The sequence below is a fragment of the Carya illinoinensis genome, chromosome 11, assembly GCF_018687715.1.
Source record: "Carya illinoinensis cultivar Pawnee chromosome 11, C.illinoinensisPawnee_v1, whole genome shotgun sequence".
In the NCBI taxonomy this organism is placed as follows: Eukaryota; Viridiplantae; Streptophyta; class Magnoliopsida; order Fagales; family Juglandaceae; genus Carya; species Carya illinoinensis.
In genome coordinates, this window is record NC_056762.1 from 41,687,110 (window position 1) to 41,699,733 (window position 12,624).

Sequence of the window (12,624 nt, forward strand, 5' to 3'; positions counted from 1 at the left end):
TGTCATTGTGTCGATGTCTGCTGGATTTTATGCATCTGGGTGAGTGGCATTTGTGCCAAGTCATGAGTTCATCATTATTCATTGGTTTCTGTTCCTTTGTATCTTTGACTCGTGAGAAGTTAATTCATTCGATCGTTGCCGCATAGATATTGTATGTCAACAAGGCTAGATGGGTATTTGTTAAATGTAGGACAACCAATCCATTAAAATATTTTATTTCATCTTAATTCATCATTACAATTTTTTTAAATTCTCATATAAAATATAATAAATAATTTAATTTTTTTAAATTTTAATATAAAATTAATATTAAAAAATTATATTATAATAATATTTTATTCATTATTATTTAAAACATTCCATCTGTGTAACCAAATGAGACTTTAAATCTCATGCGTAACACTTATCCAAGCAGTAAATGAATTGTAATATTTTTCTTAATATTGATTGCATTCTGCATTTTTTTTCCCTGGTCACGTGTTTATTTGGCCTAACACGTTTGAAACATATTCATAATAACTAATGTATCTTCAAGCCTTTAAAGTAGAATTTTCCTTCCGGTAGGCGACCCCCATAGTCCACGTGTCCAGGCTCCCTGCCAATTGAATCTGAGCTTCGGCTTGTTCGTTGGTCTACTCTGGATTGAAGTTAGGCACAAATTATTGGAGCTGGACCTTGGAAGAGAGTCGGAAAAAAAAAAAAAAAAAAAGAACAAATCGAAGTGTCGTTTTGGATAAGTAAAAAGAACAAGTGAATGACCCAGAATTGGCAACTGGTGGCAGGCTTTGACTAGTAACCGGTAGGAAGGTGTGACTGCTTATGTGTCACCAATCCCTCCATTAGGCGGTTTTATCTGATCGTACGTTAAAACTATGTTTGGACTGTCGTATGATTAATTGTACCTAATGCTTACCTAAATAACATTGCTGTCATTGTAAAATAAATAAAACCAATGAAAAACCACCACGACTTGACCTTCCACATTTACTTGCCTGGGGTAGTGGGCGGGTGCTGAAGTCAAATTTGGCGAGTAAAGTGGACCCAGTACCTCTAGTTTTTAGACAATTTCTGAACATATTAGATGTTATATTGTAATTTTTTATGATCTAAAATACGAAGCATCACATTAAATTTTTTAATATATATATATATTTTTTTTGTAAATCTAATACTTCTAATTATTGAAGCCTTAATTTGTTAGTTCTTGGAGGAATAAAAATGATTTTTAAGCAGGAAAAGCATAGTTGCGATTGTAAGATTATGACTGATCTTTCCATGAGCAACTGACTACAAGAATAGAAGAACTCAGTTAAATTTATTTTGTTCTTCGTATAATATTTGCAAAGGGTGTGATGCAATCTCCTCGCGTCGAAAGGGACTACTGAAACATAGCACCTTTTAGCTTTTTATCAATTTTCTAAAAACTTGGAAAATTTATTTTACAATATAGATTTATCATAGTTTTCCTAATTTACATCCTAAAGTAATTAAAATGTCAACTTCTATTATAAACTACTAAATAAGGATAATTTAGACTTAGTTTAGATACAGAAATATGGTTTCATCTCATCTCATCTTATCATTATAATTTTCTTATATTTTTACATAAAATATAATAAATAATTTAACTTTTTCAAATTTTAAAATAATAATAATATTAATTTTTTTACAAGTATAGTAATATTTTTTTTAATTTTTATTTAAACCTACTTGATCTCATCTCGTTATTCAAACTATACTTAAAACTCTATATTATGATTTGATTGATCAAATTGATGAAGTAACACAAGGTGATACAAATTTTCCTAATTTTGAAAGTTCCATGAGAATGGTTGGCGGAAAAGGTCTTAATAAACATAATTGAAAGGGTCATTTCATTTCGTGTGGTAATCCTATTTGGAAAATGAAAATCAAGTCGGCTTGCTCTCTCAATTTCCACGGCCCACAATATTTGTACCGAAATTATAATGAAAGCAAACAAAATGGGAAACAATCTATGAAATGAAATTTTGGTCTATTCCGTCTTCTATTTGATATTTGTTAATGTCTTCTCGTTTTGAGTATTTATCTTTAACTCAATTAACTCGGCTTACAAATATAACAACTTACGACTCTCAACGTTTCAAATGTATGACTTGGGAGAAGCAGAAATGACTTCGACTGTATCAGGAAAAAAAGAAAAAAAGAATTAGAAAGGGGGAGTAGCAGTGTACGTTCTTATCCAAAACCTCAGAGTAAATTCTATAAACATTTCGTTAAGAGAGACTGTTGCTGTTACCACAACTCGTGACTTAGAAGCCGCCACATGTGCATATATGTATATGCATGTAGATCCGTCGCCTACAAGCAAAAATCAGCCACCATCCAATCCATGTATTACTGTCTAATGCGTGCTCGTGTGGCTCGTCTTTTCTGTCAAATACCTCCCGAAAGTCGAAAGTAAAGGCAAACTTGGTGGTATTAGGGTGGTCGGTCTTTTTAGGATTAAGACAATGGTGACGGCTATAAAAAGGGAACCTTCTTTTTACTAATATTTTTTTAAAATTTAATTAAAGAAAAAAAACACAACGTCATTAAAAAATATTTTCTTAATTATTAAATTAAAAAAATCGAAATCCAAACATAGGACTCCACATTTTTCTTTCACGGTATATGAATGAAACATCATTTTTTATCCAATGACTCGATTCGATAATTCTTTCATAAAACACAATTCTTAATTGTTTCACGTTTTGGTCGGTTTTTTTTCATCTTTTCTTGTTTAGAATTTTGTCGCGAGTGTCGTCGGCTAGGTGTGCAGCCTCTACGGTGAAGGCAAGTGGGGAGCCATTGGCTGTGGGAATCGAGGATCCTGATACAGCTCCCGGAGTTGACGGTCAAATAATATAGCCGTTTGAGAAATCAGGTTTGTTTTAAAAATAAAGAATTCAAAATAGCTTTCGCGTTCTGACAACATCCCACTGAACTTTGCTCCAGGTGGACTATTCTTCCACGTGGAAACCCTCTCGGGCCGCACCTGCCTCCCTCAACCCACTGGTCCACGATCTCATTATAAAATGCCTTCACCCGAAGTAATCGAATCCGTCCACACCTTCTATTAAATAATTTAAATGTCTTTTCTCCTTGATCTGATGGCCGAAATTTCACCACGTCTTCTCTGGCCGCTCCTTTATAAATATCCCCTCATATCCTTAGCACTGTCAAGCTCTCTCACTCTTTGATTTCCAGGAAAAAAAAAAAAAAAAAAAAAGAATCTCACTGGTTCAAATGGCATACGTCCCAGCAAATTCGAGCAATAACTGGATCCTCTCTCTGAAGCTTGTTTTGATCTCGACCGGCGTGTTATCCCTGGCTGTGATGTTGAAGTTCTCGCTTCCAGTGGTATCTGATTTCATTGCCTATGAAATCCCTTCCATCTGGAGCTTCTTGCTGTCGTGGTTGAGGCCTCCGTACCTCTACATCGTAATTAACTTCATCATTATCAGTATCGTTGCCTCCTCCAAGATGCAACAGAAAACGGACTATCCGGAGCCTGAGATGCCGGTGGTTCAACCGCCGCACGAGGAGGTCTCCAGGGACGTGCAGGAGGACTCTGTTGTCTACGGAGACGGAGTCATTTTCGGGGGCCCAGATTACGACATGGCAAAGGTTTCGGTGCCTGAGGTGCAGGTTGTGGATTCGGAAGGAGCGTGCGAAGGAGTGGAGAAGAAGGCCGTGAGCGACGTGTTGTTGATGAACGGTAGTGAGGAGGCCGTGTTAACGAGGTCAGCGTGGACTGGGGGTCTGCAGAGGAAAGATTCTTTGGAGGTCTTTCTTTCGAATAATGAGAATGAGAAACCACCGGTTTCTGTGAGATTCGCTCATCGAAGACCTTTGAAAGCCAGCCCCGAAGGTACTCCCTCTCTCTCTCTCTCACGCGTTTTCAAAGAGTCTCTTCTGCTTCGGCGCATGTTATCAAATGTGAATATGACCGTCGTATTCACTGAGGTAACGGGTGCGATTCAATCGAACTTTTACTGGGAAATAATTACACTAGCTGTGGTCCTGTGGAATTGTTTCAATTTAAATATGCGAATACAAAATTCGAAAAGTCGAACTCGACGTCGCCAAATGTCGAGATTACCCTCATCTTTTCAGCTAGTTTGAAATTGCCCCCAACTTTTCTGGTAGGTAATGGCAGAAGGGTGGGTAAGTTGAATTTGGTTTTTACGTTTGGTTCATAATGCAGCCTTGAGAGTGTCGAAGCCAAAGCGGCAGGAGACGCTGGAGAACACGTGGAAGACGATAACCGACGGCCGTTCAATGCCGTTAACAAGGCACCTGAAGAAGTCCGACACGTGGGAATCACACATGCGGCACAACCAGCCGACGGACGAGAACACCCCTCCCAGGATGAAGAAATCCGAGACGTTTAGCGACCGCAGCGCCAACTCGTCGCTGAGTCCGTCGCCTGTCTCGGGGCGACTGAGGAAGGAACCATCACTGGGTCAGGACGAGTTGAACCGGCGAGTGGAGGCGTTCATCAAGAAGTTTAACGAGGAAATGAGGTTGCAGAGACAGGAATCCTTGAATCAGTACCATGAGATGATCCGCCGTGGCGCCCACTAGAAACTTCGAGAGGCCACAGTCTGTTATTTTTTTTTCCTGGGCAATTCGGTAGGTTTGCCCGCATTCTCTCCTTTGGGGTGTCGTATTTGATGATAATTTGGAGTAAGGTTTGTAAAGGTGGAAATTTTTAGAAATTGTTATCGTCCCAAATTTTCATTGGGAGGAAAAATTAAAGGGCTTTGGAATGGCAAGAAACCAGTAAGGTTTTGTTTTTGAAGTTGGTCGGTTGCATTTGTTGGAATTGGCTAACGATTTTAGCCTTGATAAATGACTTGTGATGTAATGAATGTAAGCATCTCGTCGTCAATACTAGGAATGATTAGCAGACGACAATATTTTTGAGTTGTGAAAGTAATAAGAAAGGAACAGCCACTCGTGGGTAATTGAATTTTGATTTTTGTCCGTTCTAATAAACATTTATCCCATTGCAAGGTAACTCTTTTCAAGCTGAAGACTTGGAGGAGCGGGGAGTGTCATTTTCTTCCAAGACCAACTTTTGCTTGTTAGAATTATGGCTCTCTCCATTATATATAAAAATCATTACCTTTTATCCCGAAGGAAGTTAAACTCTTTTCAAGCTGAAGAGACTTGGAGGAGTGGGGAGTGTCATTGTTTTCAAAAACCAACTTTTGCTTGTTAGAATTATGGCTCTCTCCATTTTATAAAAATCATCACGTTTTTCTTAAGCATTCCTACCCTATATTATAATGCTAGTGCGTTAGATTCCACTTTTTTCATACTGACTATTATTCCTACTTATAATTATTTCTTGACAAAAACCAATAATAATGTCACTGTAAGAATTATTATTTTTTATTAACGTGACGATGTCCTCACATTACTACTATACTTAATTTCCTTTACTTTTTCCCATACATCAACAAGCAACTCTTTACATTGCCATCGTTACTGGAAAAAGCCTATCCAAGAAAGTATAAACACCCCCTCCTAACAGAAGGGCGCCACTGCAAAAACAATCAATACAAAGCTGTATTAGAAGCACGGAAACGGCAACAAATCTGAGCAACGTATGAGAAGACAGCCAATGGAATATGCATGTGATGGTCATGCATAATCGTAATGTGCTGATAGAAGCATGCTGATAGTGATCGATACGAGCCACAGATCAAGTCTAACCACTCTCGTGATCAATGACTAATGACAAAGGTGAAGAGAAGTGCTAAAGCTACAAAGATATCCCACAAGTAAACTCGTAAATTTACATAATTTCATACGATACATTATATCTATTTTACAATAAAAATAGATTTTGTGAGAGCTCTTCATGACTAAGCATTTCTCAATGTTGAATGACGAGTATTACCCATTTGGAGAATGCACACACATATAAGATCTTTTCAATTAACTACCTGATTGGGTTGATCCATGCTGAGAACTTGCGAAACGAAAGCAGGCTCTGCAAATATCTAAGCATTAATATTTGTTGCGAAAATTTTCGAGCAGAATGCAATATGTTTTGTCGACTTTAATAATCCAAAAAATGAAGTAGAGAGCAGCAATCTGTTGTAACTATGGTTTGAGCCAGTTGCCAGAATTTCCAGAGTGTACACTTCATAAATTTGCAAACCGTGACACAAATGCAAGTCACCATGATTTGGGGCCAGACCGTGGCATGTGCAGTTGGGCATGATATCTATGCCAGAAAGCAAATGGAAGCTTTTGTTTGTTCTCCCACCCTTGCACTAACAGAAATAATACAACCTGTACCATAAAAGAACCATATATACCTGCAATGCTCCAGCGAAAGAAGCAGCAAGAAGTAGAGGAGCAACATAGCCAGTTGTGTATGTCAACAGTAGGCTGCCCCCTATAACTGGATCCTGTTATATATAGTGAAGGAGTCCTGTTATTCTGTTTGTTAATCTTGACTATAAGTGTAAAAACTGCAAAGGAGTCCTGTTATCCGTTAGTTAATCTTGACTACAAGTGTAAAAAATGCAATCCATGTTGACCACACCTAAAGACTGATGATTAATAGTCCAAAGCATCAATGTGCATATAGTCCCCTATTGAGTAAGGTCTTTGTTCTTTTCTTTTCTTTCTTTTTTTCTCTGACATATTTGTAATGTTTGTATGACGTTACATTCAAGAGATATTTCCCGAAAGCTCTTTTTTGAACTCTGTGAAATGATTAAAAATGTCAGTAAGAATCAGTCTAAAATAGTAAATGTTTATATTCCATAATTTCTGTGATATAAACTCTATCCAGAGAGAGGGCGAGCTTGAAAAAAAAAAGGAACTTAATAACCTCCACCAAATAAAGATGTTCACTCAAAGAACAAAAAGACCTATAATAATCTACTCATTAGCATAATTTGGTTTCCCCAAGCAATAGTGAAGCACTTGGATTAAGTCCTAATTTTGCAATATCTGGGAGGTAGTGAGTCCTAATCCAGTTCTAAATGCATGGTGACATAATATATAAACAAAAAGAATGCTTAGGGACTAACCACTAGCTTCTTCTCTGTCTGGAGTGGAGAGAACATATACCAACCAAAAAAAATTATAGAACAATAAGCATTTGAAAGTACCTTGGATGTAGCTACATATCCTAGCAGAGTGGCTAATACAGGTGTGCTGCAAGGTGAGGCAGCTAAAGCAAACGTAAGCCCGGCTAGATATGCTTGCACGCCTAAGATGTCACATTTATTCAATTTGAAAACTTGTAAGAGCATTTAGACAATCAGTTTAATGAGTACCCAATAATCTAGGATAAAAGTAAAGAGCCAATTACTTGAAGGGAAGTTAGCAGCCGCAGCACGGGGATCAAAATTGTCAAAAAATGAAGGGAGTTGTAATTCAATTATCTGAAAAAAGGCCATCAGATTATCAATGTAGTACTAGGAAAGAGAAAAATCAGACAAAGTCTTCTAAGTGGTTAAACTATCAAATTCTGTACAAATGCATTTCAAAAATATTGAAGCCTTTGTTCAGGCTTATTTCCAAAACCTGGTCACCATTTGCACTCGAAAATACATAACCCCCTAAACTGACAATTAAATACATCTTTTAAAGACTAAAGCAGTTAAATAAACAACCCAGTTAAGCCAATAGATCTTATGAAGAAGAAGGCAAAAAGATGTTACATGAACACATACCTCAAGGAGATTTAGACCCATAAGAACAGCTAACCCAGAAGCAGCCACAGGTAATCCCTGCCCTATCTGTCCATATGCCTTTCCAGCAAATGAGGCAGCTATGCCTAGGACCGCTAGTGTAGTTGCCAATCCCAATGCAAATGCAATTGAATCCCCAATGACCTGACCAGGAAAAAAATGTCTAGTAATGAGAGAAGGGGAACAGAGCTGCAGCCACATAAGTAGGTGACTAATACATATAACTAAAACAAGTAAGAAAACATGCAATATGGAGAAACATAAAGTGTCAAAGGACAAGCACATAATGATTAAAAAGCTCCAACAACTCAAAGATTCAGCAATGAACAAAGATTCTACAATGTAAAACTAGAACGGAGTAATAAGAGGATATATATGAATCAAGTTGGAAATATGTATCGAGTTGACTCATTTTGCAAGTCATTACCTCCGCTCTACTTTTCCCAGAACCAAATGCTCCTGCACGATTCCAATCAATCAGGAAGCATGCATATGAAGAGATGCAAAACCATGACAATGCATTTTTCAAGGAAGAATTGCCACCATATCTCCAATATAAAATGCTCACCAATGTAACCTAGAGTCAGTGGCAAGACACTTAGTGTACAAGGAGAAAGGCTGGTCACAAGCCCAGCCCCAAAGATAACTGCCAAACTACAAGGAATGAGTAGCAAATTCAGATCAGATACAGAATGGGGAGTGAAATCTCCCAAAACACCAACACAAATTTGTAATATGTAGGACTGAACCTAGTAAAACTGAGAGCCGATAACTGGTCTTGGACAGCTTCATTAGCCTGCTGTCCAGCTGAATATAGGAAACCTCCAAACAAATCTCCAAGACCTCCATCAGCCAAATTATAAACAGAAGCGACTCCTTCCTGAGATTAAGGAAAAATTCAAGTAGATTATTTATAAGAAGCATAACTAGGATGCAAACCTTGAAAGATAGCATGATCTATAACATTCAGAGCAATATTTAAAACCCTGAGAAATTATCGTAAGTATTTATATCAAAATGAGATAGATTACTACCAAAAAAGGAAGAAAAAAAAAGGCAAAGCACACAGGATACCAAGTGTGACTCATATGAATACAGGCTTATCAAGTAATCTGAGGTAAATCTCAGCGTGTGGCAATTTGAAGCACAAATCCTCCCCTAAAGTAAAGTAGCGGAGGACACTAGGGAGTATCTCTTGCACTTATCCTGTGTTTCATATATGTTATACACTAGGAAGTATCTCTTGCACTTATCCTGTGTTTCGTATATGTTATACAACATAAATTTCCAAGGGATATCAAAGTATATAAATATGCTTTGAGAAATTTATTTGGGCAAATAAAATTGTAACGGTTTTTCTCCCCACAAGTATAGTTAGCAAAGAAAAATGCATTGAAACTTTCTTTTAACTTCTTTCGGTTCAACCTATATGGAATATCCAGAACATCTACAATGTAAAAATAAATGGAGCATCCATAAATAAATGTGCTTAAGGAAGAGGAGGAGAGGGCAGGAACTCATAAGGTTAGAGGACACTATTGAATACATAGACAGCATATTCTCACCGATATATTCTTTTCACTTACAGCCCCTGCCGTGTTGGTTCCAACCAAATTCATCGCTGGAAACATCAGAAATAGAAAGCAACGTTCACTGATGCTACCAAGTAGACCAAACAACTATTTGTGAAGGCCATAATTAATCAGAAGTGTGAAAGGAAAAGAGCAAGGGAAACTAAACTATGCAAATCCAATATACATGACCTAATTAATTTTTCCATCCAATATTATAGACACTTCTATGGGTAAAAGAAATTTGACAATGTACTCTGCTTAATCTCATCATACTATGCATCATGCTAATATAATAACTCGCCCACACTGTTTCAATTGTTGAGGTTATTATATTCTCGATTACATAGACAGCTTTTTTGGGCAGAGTTTACATAGGCATTTGGTGGGTCATAAACGACACTCTCCACCTCTTACTTATAAGGGAAGAGAGAAGGGGGAAAGGGGGGGGGGGGGGGGGGGGGGGGGGGGGGGGGGAGATTACTTGGACGATTGAGTCACACAAAAACATAGACAAAAAGAAAATTAAAAAATTAGCGACACTCTCCTCATAATATATCAATCTTTCAGTTGATGCAATGGTGACAGAAATGAAAATACATCTCTATTAAAAAAGTAAAAAGAGTGAAAAACTAATTGTAAAAGGAAAAAAAAAAAAAAAAAAGCGATGCGTAGAAGCCATTACCAGCTATGGCACTTATAAATGTCTTAGCTTGAAAGCTACTGCTTCCAACATTCTTCGACAACAACACATCATCTTTGAGACTGTCCTCGCTCTCAACCCCAGGAGCTCTCTTAAGCATCTTGATTGGCACCATGTATCTGCCTTTACCTTGAAATACATGATTAAGAGGTTCGTATGTTAAATTGTATATTTGTATCAATATTAAAATAAAACAAACATTTTATTGGCAAATACAGATATTGTTCTTAGCATCTATGTTCTGCCAAAAAGGAAATTAGGTCTCGTCTCCTTCACTGTATTCAAAAGCAAGCATAAAACGTTGGCAATCTATCATGACTCCAAAATCCATACATGGTATAAACACACATTAAACAACTATGTAAAAATATACTTCAGATATTACTTTTTTTTTTTTAATAATTAATATGAGATTTATTACCAAGAATATAGCCCAAGTAAGTGTTCCCACTTTACTACTTCAGATATTAAGTTCGGTGAATTATGGCATTGAAATGGTTCACAAGGCCACTGTGGTACCGAAAACTTTTTATGTGCCCATATTGAATGGTCTTAAAGCGATCTTTAGTTGATTTCAAGTATTCTGCTGCTTTAGGAAGATTCAAGAGTCTTTTGTGCCCTCTTTTAGGTGTCTAGACTCCTTTCCCTAAGAATCCCTAACTTTGCACTGTAAAAGGTTCTTCGGAGTCCTAAAACAGCACCTATAGTTCCGTCCAGGATTTGATATGCGTTTGAAGAAACATTAGCAATATAAACCCTTTGTTCAAGCTACAAACACAGAGGAAAAGGAGAAAAAGAGTCGTAATTGGCTCACCATGAATGCTGCTTTTGCTGGCAAGCTTGCAGCTTGAAACTCCGCAAGAGTTGGTACCATAGCTACCGGAGTGGTTTATAACAAAGCTCATCTGCACAGTTTTCAAGGTTAGTCTGCAATTTAGGAGCAAGAAGCGAAAACAAAAAGAGGAGAAGGAACTAAAAGATAAGCTATGTTTGACATAGCCAGGGTGAGGTCTTAATAAATGATAACATAACTAACAAACAAAGACGGGACCGAAAATTTTCTTGACATTTTACACAGTTTTCTCGCCGACCAAACAGAGGACAGAAGAATTTGATGAGTTGAGAGAGCGAGAGAGAGCTCTACCTTGGAGTACCTTAAGCAGAAAAAACAAGCGACGATGCGAATGAGATAACGTCTAAAACGTCCTCAACGAATTTTTAGCTGTCTTTTTGGAGTTCTTTTTCGTAGATCAGAGATTTTTCTTTTTTCTATTTTTTTTTTTCGGATTAAGACAGAGATACGTAAGAGAAAGATCTCGACGTCTATTTCGAATTTTAAGTATGTATTATCTATCTTCGAGTTTAGGTTTATTCAAATAAAAATTGAGCCTTTACATCGTAGTGTAGACAGTTATTTGTAAGGATTAGATAATTCAGACTGAGGGAGCACGCGTGCTACACCCTCGCCATATAAATTCTCCCGAGAATTTCAAATGCTTTTCTTTTATATCTTTAAAAATTTTCAAAATAATCTATAATATCATTAAAAAATATTTATTTAATTATAAAATTTAAAAAAAAAAAAAAAAAGATTAAAAAAAATCTCAAGACCACCTCTCAGTAGCCCAAGCATTTTCTTAGATCTTAATATAGGAAACACTCAGAAACAACACGTGTTAGACACAGAACTAAAATTGTAAAAATAAATCATTCATTTAAATTAAAAATACATGACAAAAATTACAAAACTATCTTTCACTCAAATCACTGCAAGTTTTAAAAAAAAAAAACTAAATAAAATTATAAAACTAAATTATTCACTAGAATTGGTATAAGTTAAAAAAAAATATGGTGCCCAATCAAGATGGTAAGAGTTCGTGGGGTTGAGAGCGATGTATTTTGATGTATTGTATTTTTTCATAGAGATGTATTGTCATATCTGTCACCATTGCATCAACTGAAATATTGATGTGTTGTGAGGAGAGTTTCCCTTATACGTAAGAGGTGGAGAGTGTCGTTTATGACCCACCAAGTGCCTATGTAACATAATCTGCCCAAAGAGAAGGAAACAATTTAGCACATCTGTTAGCAAAGAGTGGTATACAGAGGGATGAGGAACTTTACTGGATGGAAGATGTTCCTGCTGAGTTATTACTTTTTGTAGCAAAGGAGAAACCTTGTAATGAGCCATGCTCAGTTATCACTCAATGAAATGAAATCAGAGTTTGTTTGATCAAAAAAAAAAAAAAAAAAAAAACACATACTCTGCCCCAAAAAGCTGAAAACAAAAGGAGAAAAAATTGTCAATGTAATTGAGAATATAATATAACCTCAACTCTGATTTTTCAGTGATTAAAAATCCATCAACAATGATTAAAAACATAAAATCTACAAATTAAAAAATTAAAAATCAGATTCGAATCAGATTCGGGTGGGCTAATTGCATGTTATTATATTATAGTATTATATGTTATTATATATTAGTCTTTATATATTAGTATTACATGTTATTATAAATTTATACATTAATGTTTATACATTAGTATTATATGTTATTATAAACTTATACACTAGTGTTTGTACATAAGACATTAGTATTAAATAT

The 12,624-nt window shown here is 36.4% G+C and overlaps 2 protein-coding genes across 7 annotated transcripts; one reads left to right on the plus strand and one right to left on the minus strand.

Annotated features, from left to right (window-relative positions):
- The first annotated feature begins 3,075 nt into the window (after positions 1-3,075).
- LOC122281490 lies at positions 3,076-5,000 on the plus strand. Its single transcript, XM_043093005.1, has 2 exons — positions 3,076-3,892; positions 4,229-5,000. The coding sequence occupies exons 1-2, from the start codon at positions 3,268-3,270 to the stop codon at positions 4,606-4,608; spliced, it is 1,005 nt and encodes a 334-aa protein (XP_042948939.1). The 5' UTR covers positions 3,076-3,267; the 3' UTR covers positions 4,609-5,000.
- Positions 5,001-5,397: 397 nt separating this feature from the next.
- Positions 5,398-11,351, minus strand: LOC122281489 (cytochrome c-type biogenesis ccda-like chloroplastic protein). Of its 6 annotated transcripts, XM_043093004.1 has the most exons (13): positions 11,056-11,103; positions 10,834-10,924; positions 10,002-10,148; positions 9,311-9,366; positions 8,495-8,625; positions 8,314-8,399; positions 8,173-8,204; positions 7,728-7,889; positions 7,364-7,436; positions 7,161-7,261; positions 6,357-6,449; positions 5,979-6,025; positions 5,398-5,573 (listed from the first exon to the last, which is right to left on the minus strand). In XM_043093004.1, exons 1-13 carry the CDS (start codon positions 11,086-11,088, stop codon positions 5,501-5,503), a joined length of 1,125 nt encoding a protein of 374 aa, XP_042948938.1. In that variant the 5' UTR covers positions 11,089-11,103; the 3' UTR covers positions 5,398-5,500. The 6 variants fall into 6 exon arrangements, with proteins under 6 accessions (XP_042948938.1, XP_042948934.1, XP_042948933.1 ...); XM_043093000.1 differs by lacking the exons at positions 5,398-5,573; positions 5,979-6,025 and adding an exon at positions 6,033-6,262 and having other exon boundaries at positions 11,071-11,103; XM_043092999.1 differs by lacking the exons at positions 5,398-5,573; positions 5,979-6,025 and adding an exon at positions 6,033-6,262.
- Positions 11,352-12,624: the final 1,273 nt, after the last annotated feature.